At 40.3% G+C, this 12,795-nt stretch overlaps 1 protein-coding gene and 1 long non-coding RNA gene across 4 annotated transcripts; one reads left to right on the top strand and one right to left on the bottom strand.

Moving 5' to 3' along the window:
• Positions 1-833: 833 nt before the first annotated feature.
• LOC121805100 lies at positions 834-2,853 on the bottom strand. Its single transcript, XR_006051255.1, has 3 exons — positions 2,669-2,853; positions 1,499-1,562; positions 834-1,019 (listed from the first exon to the last, which is right to left on the bottom strand). It is a non-coding gene; the product is annotated as an uncharacterized LOC121805100 (long non-coding RNA).
• Positions 2,854-5,372: 2,519 nt separating this feature from the next.
• On the top strand, positions 5,373-12,509 carry LOC121804034. Of its 3 annotated transcripts, XM_042203592.1 has the most exons (3): positions 5,373-7,240; positions 10,099-10,160; positions 12,332-12,509. In XM_042203592.1, the coding sequence occupies exons 1-2, from the start codon at positions 6,106-6,108 to the stop codon at positions 10,116-10,118; spliced, it is 1,155 nt and encodes a 384-aa protein (XP_042059526.1). In that variant the 5' UTR covers positions 5,373-6,105; the 3' UTR covers positions 10,119-10,160; positions 12,332-12,509. The 3 variants fall into 3 exon arrangements, with proteins under 3 accessions (XP_042059526.1, XP_042059521.1, XP_042059528.1); XM_042203587.1 differs by lacking the exon at positions 10,099-10,160; XM_042203594.1 differs by lacking the exons at positions 10,099-10,160; positions 12,332-12,509 and adding an exon at positions 10,655-10,692.
• The last annotated feature ends 286 nt before the right edge of the window (positions 12,510-12,795 follow it).

Raw genomic sequence — 12,795 nt, forward strand, 5'->3', positions numbered from 1 at the left:
TTCCGGTACACTCTATAATCCCTGAGCACCCTCTGTGCCCTAAGTCTATCGCGATCACTCCGTCACGCGGTTCGGAACATACGCGCCATCTATAGAAAAACAGAAACAATCGCCTCACGTATAAAAAACAGAGTGCATAACCGAAGAAGAGAGAGATATGTGTATGCAGACGTATCGCTGTTCTAAATCCAAGCCCGCTGGTGTTCAAAGGCCAAACGTTCTTATCTACTATAGGTCCAAAAAGCACTAGTGAAATTCTATCACGTCTAAGTTCAAACATTCAAAAGGCCAACACATTCTCCCATAAAAGCTCACATCAACAATCACGTCATCATATCATCACACATCAGCCACATGCTTTCATATAAGTTCATCATACATGAACAGTTCATAACACCATAACAGTTCATAACTCAAATAATTTCCAACTTTTCCACATCACTTTGTACCCTTCCACATGTCTCAACATTTACTTAAACTTTACATAAAAATCATTTTCAACACCAAAATCACAATTTCCTCCACTTCCATATACTTTCCAAAATTTCGAAATTTTCATTACCTCATTTCAGGTTGAGTGCGATGAGTCGGATGTTGAGCCAATGACACTTTTGAAAACTTACTCCAGTCAGAAAAAGAATTTTTTGGGTCCAGAGCAGAAAGAGAAAACCTAGGCTCTGATACCACTCTGTCACGCCCGCATTTCCTAAGGATAGGAAGTACGGAGGACCGCGACTAGGGGAGGAGTAAAGAAGCGGGGAAGAAAGGGGAAAAACAAGAATATTTGACCCAAAGGCATTTAATAAAAGGAAATTCATTTTAAAACAAGGTACTGTAGCGACATTTCAAAAGTTTAAGTAACCAGAGTTTAAATGAAAACATTGTTTCGGATTACAAGCAGCGGAAAAAGATCAAGAGACAGATAATGCCGGGTATGACGACACGACATTATCCAAAACAAAGTGAAACGCATTTTGACTTTAACTGCTCAACATCCGTCCTCCCCATCGCCGCTCAACCTGCACATTAAGAAAACAACATGCAGGGCTGAGTACTTATTGCACTCAGTGGACACACGCCAAAATCATAGTTTGTCATGCCATAACAGTGTAACATTGGGGTTTTGAGTGTAATGAAAATAACCCAAGTACACCAAAATATATTTCATAAATTCGACTGCGCAGTCATTTTCCGATATTGCCACCCTTATTCCCTCAATCATACACTATCTGATCCAAACGGTGACAAGGGGCGTGGCCACACCCCAGGTCATCTAGACCGGCCAACTTGCTCTCAGATGGCACCCAGTCTCGTGTACACTAGCCTGAGGGTTCGCAGCCCAACAGACCCGAATTCGATTAAACATATGTGGTAAACCACTTCAGATAGGTTTCAAATCAAAACATTTGGCAAGACAAACAGTCCACCTCCATAAACAATTCCGGAACAGAGTCCGTATTAAAAACAACCCACGTAAAAGTAGGGTAGAAAAGCCCACCTCGATTGCTTAGCTTTTAAAATAATTCCCTTCTTCAACCACACTTTCCTCGTAAACGATCACCCTTTTGAAAGATAAATTGTATCATGATTAGAGTCAGAAGAGACGAGACTTTAAACGCCAATGCATGATTCCTACGTGGACGACTTCAACATCTAGCACGTTACACGTACATACACTTAACAACATGTTACAAAACAAACACACAAAGTCACACGTTCGAAACACACCCCGCACGCAAACGACGTACCCAAAACGCGCACACGACACACGAACACAGCACTCCAAGTCCTGGCATACCCTTACTGTGCAAACGGCTCACTTGGCTCGGAAAAGGTTCGGAAAAACTCGGAAAAAGGATCGGCGTCTCGACATGGCTCGGTGTCTCGGCCGCTGGCTCGGCACCTCGGCCACCTGTTCGGCACCTCGGCCGCTGGCTCGGCACCTCGGCCGCCTGCTCGGCACCTCGGCCGCTGGCTCGGCACCTCGGCCGCTGGCTCGGCATCTCGGCCGCCTGCTCGGCACCTCGGCCGCCTGCTCGGCACCTCGGCCGCTGGCTCGGCACCTCGGCCGCCTGGCTCGTCCCGTGCACACTCACTTTCCTCCAACTTCCGATTCTCAAACCCTATACAACATTCACACCACACATTCTCCGTCCCAAAACACACCCAGACACCTGGGATCATCCCTTCAAAACCCCCCCACAACACTGCCCTAGGCCGGCCCCTAAAACTCTCGGCCAACCCACGCAAAACCCTCGAACCAAACACTGATTTTCCCGAGCCATCTCTTGGTCAAACACACCCACATTCATCACAAAAACATAGCACTCAGAATCACGCCAATTGCACATGAAAACATCTCCCAAAAACATACAACTCGCGAAACTGCGCAGTTTACTTGCAAAAATCATAATAAATTCATACGACATCCAAAGAGGCTGAAAATTACACACCACACAGAAGCCACATTAACCTTTATACAGTTCAAAATTCGTACGCAACGGAGATCGTTTGCTTAGATAAAAAGGGGTCGGAACCCACTGCCAGTTACTACCAAAAACATGCTCAACCATATCACAAAGCCACAAACCCTATTCAGCATCTAAACCATCCAAAACGTCCTATATGCATGAGTTTTCGAATTAAACAAGGGTTAGGGTTTGGTTACCTTTCTTGGATAGTTCAAACGTAAATTCGAAGCTTTCCCTACACCGATTTACAACGTACGAGCGTAACACCTTGAAGAAGCCAAGATGATGATGAGAAGGGGATGAATGGGGAAAGGTAAACCGAGAGAGAGAGGGGCGAGAGCTTACCGTGAGAGCACACTTCGAGAGAGATGAGAGCTAGAGAGCGAGAGAGAGAGAGAGAGAGAGAGAGAGAGAGAGACCGAGAAGAGAGAACGAATGGAAAAGAGGGGGAGGGAAATCGGTTATGAGGGAGTGGGGGCGGTTGAGAGAATCATGGGGTGATGGGGGAGGTTTTTTTTTCGAAAAAGAAGAGAGAATTGGGGAGGGAGGGATTTAATTTGTTAATTAGGAGTTTTTATTCATAGCTTAATTACTTAATTCCATTTTAATTTGCCTAGGTAGAAAAAAAACCACATCCACAACAATCAAATAAACACAAATAATATTTTCCACACCATATTTTAAACACAAAAACATAAAAATTTCATCCTTAATTAAAAGAATAAAATTCCACAAATTTTCGGGTATTACACATCAACTTTTTTTTTGCAACACGACGACATTGTCATTTCCTATTGTTCTGCCTTGGAAGCTACGTTTTAGCTTGGAGAGGATGCTTTCCAGACACGTACCGTAGAGAAGTACAACTGGTCTTGGTCAACCAACTGAAGAGTAGAATGAAGGAATGAATCATGAGGAAAGCACACATGCCGACATCCAACAAGGAAACTAAGGTGTTATTCGTATCAGCCCACTTGGACCAAAGAAGAGAGAGATTGTTACCAATTCTTACTTGCAACACTATATTTGTAGATGTAAGAACAAAGTCATATTATATTAACTTATGCCTTTAATAAATTTTATTTGAAAAAGACACAAAATACATGATGATATATGTTTGAAATGCGGAACACATATTATCTACAAGGACACTGTTGTAGAAGCATCGAAAAGGAAATTCATCATGTTAAAGCCACATGGACATGTCTAGGCTGCAGTAGTTAATGTTTAGGCTTTGTACTTGAATGTCATGGATTCATGGAGGTGTACAAGTCATAAGAACATACATGACTAGAAATGTGTCCACACTCCAGGTCACTAGACCAGCCGACTTAAAAGATGGCGCACGATCTATCATTGGTGTACACTAATCTAAGTAGGATTTGCGGCCCTAATAGAATCCGAATTCGATTAAACAAACATGGCAAAACCACTTCATATAGGTACAATAAAACAAAAAACACGACATGATAAACATATTCGAATTTAACGTTCACATCAATAAAATAACTAGGACATCGTCCTTATTTAAAAGAAATCCTCCCTTGTACGCTTATTTTCCTCAATCTAATTATTCCACTCCGACCTCAACTCGCTTGTGGTGAAAACCCTTTTGAGAATTAAATAAAAATACATTCATCAACACAAGGAGTCAAAATAAATAATTAAGATGCATCCATTCCAAGGCTTTGAAATTCTTTTCTCGTTCGTAGAAATTTTTAGATTCGATTCATAAATAATTCGACGTAATTATATAATAAACTTATGTATTTTGATTAATTGCGACCACTCGAGCCGTCGCGGTCGGCCGCTTGCGTCCTAAAAATTCATGTCATTAGCTCCTTCTCAAAGTGAATTCGTGAATTAAAAGTCTGGCTTGGAAATAATTAAAAATGGGAACCCAACAACTTATTAAATTTTTAGCCTTAGTCAAAGGTACAAAATAAAGTTAACTACTAACATCTCCAAACTTTAAATTCTAGCCCATTACCAACTAAAATTATTCGTCCATATAGTTGGCCAAAGGAAGAGTAATTGGTAAATAAAACAGTCTGAGGGAAAAAAAAGGATAAAGAAAAGAACAAAATTAGGAGCACATGGGTTTGGATCCCCTGTGGTGGCTCCAAGAACAGCTGGGTTTGGATCCTATGATGTGGCTCCAGGGCTGATATCTCAAACAACAATATTTTAATCATATAATAGAATATTATAATATATATAAACTATTAATTTTTTAATTTAAAATATATGTTGTGGGCTACTGTCTCAAATAACTATATTTTAATCATATATTATAATATTAAAATATTATATTAAATATTAATTTTTTTAAATTAAAATGTATGTTGTGTGAGACAACAACTAGCAGTGAGCAAAAAAACCAAAAATCAAATATCCGAACCGACCCAAACCGAAATTTTGAAATTCGGTTCGGTTTTAAAAATACAAAAAAATTGATTTTTCGGTTCTGTTCGGGCGAAAAAAAAAACCAAAAACCAAATAACTGAATTATATTTTAAATATAATATTATATATGTATATATATATTCTATTAATTTAATATATTATATTATGTAATATATATATATTATTTTATTATATTATATACAATATGTATTATATAAATATTCTACTAATTTTATATTTTATAGATATATAAAATAAAATATATTATATATTAATATATATATAAATATATATGTTTTTTCGGTTTTGTTCGATTTTCGGTTTTTCGGTTTTTCAGGTTCGGATTTGGGTTTTGAACTAAATTTGGTTTTGGTTCTATTTGAGAAAAAAACGAACCGAAACTCGAATACTCACCCCTAAGAACAACCTCTTTAGTGCTTGAAGACACAGCAGCAGATCCAAACCCGGAATACATCCACACACGCCCACGTATTCCTCTGCTCTCTCACCTCATTCTTCCCCAATTTCCTTATCTCTCTCATGTCTCCAAAATCAAATCCCTAATTTCTCAATCCCTTTCTACCACTCTCTCGTTCTGCCACCACCACACTCAAGTCGGCATCGCCAGGTTTCCGTTGAAACCTGCAAGCGCCCTTTCTCTCCTCTATTACAGTGTTCTCACGCTCTCCGGCAGCCAGCGCCATCGTTCCTTTTCAATCACCAACGAGAGCTCACGGAGGCAGGACTGCTCGCTGCTTATTAATGATGCTATCTCATCATTTTCATCATACAGCTGCAGCCCCATGCAAATGACCATGCACCTCACCTCATCTACACTCAAGCTCGGCTATAGATTGTGAAGAGAAGTTAGAAGTTAGTTAGTTAGTTAGTGACAACTGGAAGTTTAGTTAGTTAGTTATGTTTGTTGGTTAGCTCTCTATGCACCGAATGTAAGGTGTGATGTACACTTTGGAATTCATTGAATAAAGTTTTCATCATTCTCTCAAATATCATTTCTCTTCATCTTCTATATCTCTCTTATGTTCATGAAGTTAATCTTCATGAGTTTATTATGGTATCAGTGACAAAATGCTTCCGCCTCCTTGATCTGCTCTAGATCATCTTCAAATACTTCGATCTCTTTCTCTGATCTACTCAAATTTCCTTCTCCAAGCTTCGTCATATCCAGATCTCACCTTCTGATCTCCCTCATCTCCTCACTATTACAATGAATAATCGCAATCGAGTTGCTCAGCTACCTAAAGAGGACACATCTAGTCCATACTTTCTTCATCCGAGCGATAATCCAGGAATCACACTTGTTCCACAACAACTTACAGGATCCAATTATGCAGCTTGGAGCAGATCATTCAGCACTGCTCTCCTTGCCAAAAATAAGCTTGTATTTGTTGATGGATCCATTCTCCGGCCAGCTCGTGATGATCTCCTTTATCAGCCATGGATTCGTTGCAATAGCATGGTGATTTCATGGCTCCTCAACTCTGTCTCTTCACAAATATGCTCGAGCATCATCTACCTCGATGATGCTTATGCGATCTGGTTTGATCTGAAAGAGCGTTTCTCCACTGCTGATTCTGCTCGGATTTATCAACTTCGACAGCAACTCATGGATCTCTCTCAAGGATCTTCTGATGTTAACACATACTTCACCAATCTCTGTATACTTTGGGATGAATACAAAAACACTCAGCCTACTTCCTGGTGCACATGTGCTAGATGCACTTGTGACAGTGCTTCCAAATGGAATCAACATCAAGAGAATGAGTGCACTATGCAATTTCTCATCGGCTTGAATGCATCTTTTTCTCAACTTAGATCTCATATTCTCTCAATGATTCCTCTACCTTCTCTATCTAAGGTCTTCTCATTGGTGATTCAGGAAGAGAGACAGAGATCAATTGATGGAAATAACACATCTTCTGCCCCTGCTCGAGCTCCAGTCACAAGTGAATTGCCCTTTGCTAATGCAGCATCCTCTTTTGGTAGAGGCTATAACAAATTTCTATGCTCTCATTATGGAAGAACTAACCATCCGGTTGAAAAGTGTTTCATCCTTCATGGTTTTCCACCTGGATTTGGTAGAGGATATGGAAAGTATCCACAAGCATCTGGCTTTGCAAAACCTTCACAGTCTTCTGGTTTTGCTGGAAATCACAACTCTCATCAGCAACGGTCTGTTAACTTTGTTGAAGACACTGCTAATCTACCAAGTTTTGATCAATATCAACAGCTCATCAGCCTCTTGCAGAGCCATAAACTCCAAAATTCCTCTCCTCCAGCCACTACTCCAGTCAATGATCTCCCTGCTCAACCATCAACTCATGCCTCAAACAATTTCTCTGGTACAGTTTTCTTCACCCCATCCATTAATTCTATTTCATCATCATGTTCTAGCTCATCTACATGGATCCTATATACATGAGCTACTCACCATGTATGCTATGATCAATCTCTATTCAACTCTACCTCACCAATAGCAAATGCATCAGTAAACCTTCCTAATGGCAACACAGCTCCTGTCACTCATCTAGGTAGTAAAACTTACCCCTCTCATCACTCTTTTTTCCAGTTCTACATGTTCCCTCTTTTTCCAAATACACTTCATCTGAAATCTTTGATATGATTCATTATGATGTATGGGGACCTTTTTCTACCCCTAGACACGATGGTTTCAAATATTTCTTAACCATTGTTGATGATTTCTCACTATTTGTTTGGATCTTCCTTCTCATACACAAATCTGAGGTACAATCTGTCCTTACTCAGTTTTTCTCTACTGTCCACACTCAATTTTCCAAGAAAATTAAGGTCTTGAGAAGTGACAATGCACCTGAATTTAACCTTCATTCTCTTCTTTCAACCTATGGGACCATAGCTCAACATTCTTGTGTGGAAACTCCACAACAAAATGCTAGAGTTGAGAGGAAACATCAGCATCTACTCAATGTAGCTCGCAGCCTCTTATTTCAGTCACATCTATCCATTTCTTTCTGGGGAGAGTGCATCCTGACAGCCTCCTTTCTCATTAACAGAACTCCCTCATTTGTTTTACCAGATCACATAACCCATTTTCAAGCCCTCTTAAAAAAGCCTCCCTCCTATACCCATCTAAAAGTCTTTGGATGTCTTTGTTTTGCATCCACTTTGGATAAGAGCAAACACAAATTCTCTCCCTGTAACACCCGTACTTTTAAGTACTAAATTAAAGCATGTCATGAAATAATTAATATAAAATATTTATGCATGCTATGTTTCTCGTTAATGTGTTTTGGAATGTAGTATGGTATTTATGTGATGATGTGATTTGGGACGTCCTTTTGATTTAATTGTGGAACTTTGGGAGACATGTTGAAAGTCTCGTTGAAATAATGATGACGATATTGCTATATTTAGCATAATGAATGAGATGTGGGAGGTGAATATTTTTTATGGAAGATGATGTGCGTAAATCGAGGAGCAGTCGAAGAAATTATATTTGGAACAACACCAAATATAAGTTGTGACGTTAGGCGTTCTCTAAATTATTGTGAAGAACAAGATAACGAAATTTAATAAAGTTTCTGTGAATTTTAATTATCGAAAGAAATGCGAGAATATAAAGTACGTATATTTATATTTGGGCTTCTCAAATTAAATTAGAGTCCAATGAGTATATAAAAAAATGGCTTGGGCCCTAACTATTTAAGAATCTAACCAATTAATAATATTATCAACTTGGGCTTTCAACTAAATGAACCCAAACTAATTTAAATAAAATATGTTGAGGTCAAGACCATTTAATTAATTTAGGAGCCCAAATTCCTTTCCAAACAAATGGGAGCAAGCCCAAGAACCTTTCTTCCTCTCCCTCATGACCGGCGGTTTTGGTGTTGAATGGAGACCCTCCAATTCCCAACTCCTTCACCTTCCCTCTTCCACCTTCAATTCTCCCACCCAAGAGTCACACAAGTTATTACTTTAGCCCTTCAATCCTTTCCTCACATTACACTTCACAAAAAAAAGAGAGGGAGAACCGAAGGTAGAGAGAGTCGAGAGAGAGAAAGAAGAGGAATTGCCACCATTCTTACCCATTCACCACCAAGTCCAACCATTTTGAGGTATAATCCATTTCCAATCCCAAAGCATGAATTTGTAGTAGTTAATTCTTACATGTTGTTCATACATCCACTCTCACAACCAATTCAAGCAATTTAACAACAAAGAACTAATCGAACAACGCTGTACTTAATCGAATACGCGAAAGAACTTAACTTTGTGATAAAAACGTATCCTGCTGGTTGAATCGGGGTTGTTCGGAGTGGTTTCGGGGAGGGGAAAACTGCCGGCAGCGGGGACAGCGGCGGTTCCCAACGGCTCCAGCGGCAGCGGCGACTCCAGCGCTCCACGACGACTCCAGCGGCAGCCGTCGGCGACCAGCAGCGACTCCGGCTGCGGCGCGGCGACTACAGCAGTAACCCGGCGACCCAGCGAGCAACACTGGACAGCAGCGACGACCTCGGGCCCGGACCGCGATGGCAGAGTCATCCCGCTCCTACAGTGACGCCGGTGGCAAGCTCCGGAGTGAGGTTCGAAGGCTGACCACCACTGCGTTGTGCAGCGGCAGAGTAAGCGACGAAATTTGTAAGAAGAGGAGAGAAGGAGAAGAAGAAGATAGAGGGGGAGAGAGAGACGTGGGGTAGGAGAGTGAACATTGGGCTTTTGTGTTTTTTTTGTTAGATTGGCCTTTGTTTTTTTAAAGATTGGGTCTTATAATTAAGAGAGGATTTACCTAAAGTTGGGCTCTTTTTATTTTAGTTGGGGTTTTTAAATTAAATTGGAAATATAAGGTGGGGGAATAAGTCTTGGGCCTTCTAATTAAATCCTTAGGCCGATAATATAATCGTGGGGAATTATTTATTTAATTCTCGGAATAATTTAAGGTACGAAATAATATATTATTTTCGAAGAGAAATAGTTGCGTTTAAATAACTTTTAAAAAAATTCATTCTCGACGTCGTGGAAAAATACGAGGAGCCAACAGGGGAAAGAACAAGCGTAAGCGGCCGACCGACGTCGCACGCGACGCCTTAGGCGGCCGCCGAATAATAAAAAATGCACGAAAAACCGAGGAAACGAATTAAAAGATTTTAATTAGAGTGCATGCATTCTAAAATGTCTTCGTTACCGAGTTTGATGTGAACTTTATGTATTTTTCAAAAAGGTGGTTCGCACGGCCGCTAAAGACGGAACGAGAAGTTTTTAAGGAAATTCTAAGCTTTTGAGGTGGGCTTTATTACTTAATCTCTTTTATTTGAAATGATATATTTATGGTGAAATAAGGGTGGTTTTAAATATTATGTCATGCCGTATTTTATGTTTTTGAATTGGCTATCTGATTTGTCTACTAGAATAAAGTTCTACTAGAGTTTGATGGTTAACGAATTCGGGTCTAACTAGGGGCTAAGCCCTACTTAGGCTAGTGCACTGATGGGGTTCGTGAGCCGTCCTCTAGGTCAGCCGGTCCAGTGATCGAGTTTGTGGCCACATTCTCGTTTCACATGATGGTTCAGATATGGTACATGATGGAGGATGACAATTGTCCGCGCGGACACTATTTTACTTAAGGAATGATTTTTAGTGTTTCTCGGCCTTTTAAAGTAAAACCCGAGTTTCACTCAATGATGGCTTGACATAATTTTATCGATAAATGTATTTCGGGCATGAGTTCACTGAATACATCAAGTACTCAGCCCTGCATATGTTTTCTCTATGTGCAGGTTAAGCGTGGACGGGAGGCGGAGGATGTTGAGCATTGGATCGAGACCATATTCAATAAATGTTCCGGTTGCTATTGTGTCTTCATACATAGTAGTAGCTAACTCTCAATTGCTTCTGCTACTCTAAGTTTTACGAACTCCTATGTTTTTTTTCTTTAATCCGTTGGACTATTTTTTTTATTTTGAACTATGTTGCTTCGTGATCTAAAACTATGACTTGATAATGAAGTTTCGACTGTTGATCTACATGTTGTACTCCTTTGATTGTTTTCCCCCTTCTTCCCCGCTTCTTAATTCCCCCATTAGTCGCGACCCACCGTGCTTTCTATCCTTAGGAAGTGCGGTCGTGACAGAATGGTATCAGAGCCTTTTTCCTTCTGCTCTGGACCGAGAGTCTTTCATTTAATCTAGTCTAGACTCGTTTCGCTAGACTAAAAGAGTATTCATTGAAGGCTCAACATTCCGTCTCGCCGCGCTCAACAAGAAAGAAGGTAAAATGTTTTGAAACGAGGCATGTTGGATGTGATGATGAATGGGATATGTTTGAGAAGTAGACTTCAAAGGCCTTAGATCTAGGTTAGTCATACGCGCAAATTACTTTCGTTTAAAGACGATATATGTATCGATGGAACGAATGGGGCATAGAAAAGAGCAAATCCCAAGGGATGATGAGATGACGAGACAAGGATAACCTTGTGAAGCACGACTAGTGCTAGATCGAAAGATTGACGGGATTGCAAGTTACTACGTTTATTCATACCAGGGCGAAATGCTCGAACGGAATAACGCACGAAACATCTATCCTTTTCCCCTACCCCCTTCACTTGATGTCATTTTTCATTCTTGCTTTGAGCTATTGCGTCATCAAAGGTGTTGGTAAAAGGATCTTCTATATTCGTGATTCTTGGGAGGGGAATCCAGTTTGCTGTTATTGTGTGAAGATCTTCTTAGCCTTAAGTTCCTATTTGTGGTTTGCCTAAGAGGAGGTGGACGGCCATCTCCTCAATTTGCTACTGTTGTGAAGCCTCTTGTGTATTGCTTAATTAAGCTATTGTTTTGGATATCCTATTGAACTTCTATGTTCTTGGCTATCTACTTGGTCTACATGATGCAAGAGTGTATTTTCGGGTTACCTTGCTTGGTGACCTTTCTCGGTTGTGGACCGATCTCTCGCCGCCCTCGCTCCTCTTCCCTCCCCTTCACTGCACTTACCTTGCTTGGTGACCTTTCTCGGTTGTGAACTCCAAAAGGGGCTTGTTTATATAGCTCTCATATATTGGCATCTTGCGCCTGATTTTTGGGAGGTGGTGATGCTAATTTTGAGTTGTTCCTTAGCTCCCTTTCGAGCTTTGTGATACTGCTACTCTTACTAAGTTGATGAATGTTTGGGGCTGCCCTCCTTGGCAGTTTTCTCCAAGCCTTGGTGACGGAAAAAGGGATCTGATTCATGCTCATTTTGAGTATGAACATTGGGTTCATTCTACTATGCTCCTTTGTCCTAACCTCTACTTTGGTGTAAGAGGGGAATGTGACAAAATGGCTGTCTTACTACATGATGAGGCAGCCTCTTGGCTGTACAACTCAGCCTGTTTACTCTCCATGTTCATTCGAGCTGGCCCCCTCCCCTTCCTTTCTTATAAGAGTCTTTTTCTAACCCCATTTTGTGTTGATTTGCAGGCCTAGTGGCTGCCCCTTTTGGAGTTTTGGTGGAGGTGGAAATCGAGAAAGATAAAGGAAGAGAAGAGAAGGGATTTACTACATCACTCACTTTGTCTCATTGCTAAGTTTAGCAATTTTTTAAGCATTAGGTTGGGAATAGCTCTTAACCAAGTCTTAATTAAGCCTCTAGCTTGATGTTGGCTCCTTTTAAAGCTTAGAGTAGGATTAGTTGTTATTTTGTTCTCATTGTGTGAGAATCGAGACATGTTCCACTTGTATTTCCATCATTCTTGGAAAAATACACCTCAAGTATTTTTCAAATTATAACAAATTGTAATTCAAAACTTAAATTTCCTTGCACCTTAATGTCCAATCGTCTCTTCATCCTAAATTTTTTTTATACTCCAAAATCCGTGCACGAAAACTCGGAGTGTTACATTCTACCCATCTTAATAAAATTTTTCCCGAAATTTGGTTACTTC

This window comes from Salvia splendens, chromosome 1, assembly GCF_004379255.2.
Source record: "Salvia splendens isolate huo1 chromosome 1, SspV2, whole genome shotgun sequence".
Taxonomy (NCBI): Eukaryota; Viridiplantae; Streptophyta; class Magnoliopsida; order Lamiales; family Lamiaceae; genus Salvia; species Salvia splendens.

Excerpts from the sequence above, each read along its gene's own strand:
- LOC121804034 (XM_042203587.1), top strand. The coding sequence starts at position 6,106 with ATGAATAATCGCAATCGAGTTGCTCAGCTACCTAAAGAGGACACATCT. Across the intron at positions 7,241-12,331 it reads TGCCTCAAACAATTTCTCTG|GCCTAGTGGCTGCCCCTTTT; the intron begins GTACAGTTTTCT and ends GTTGATTTGCAG.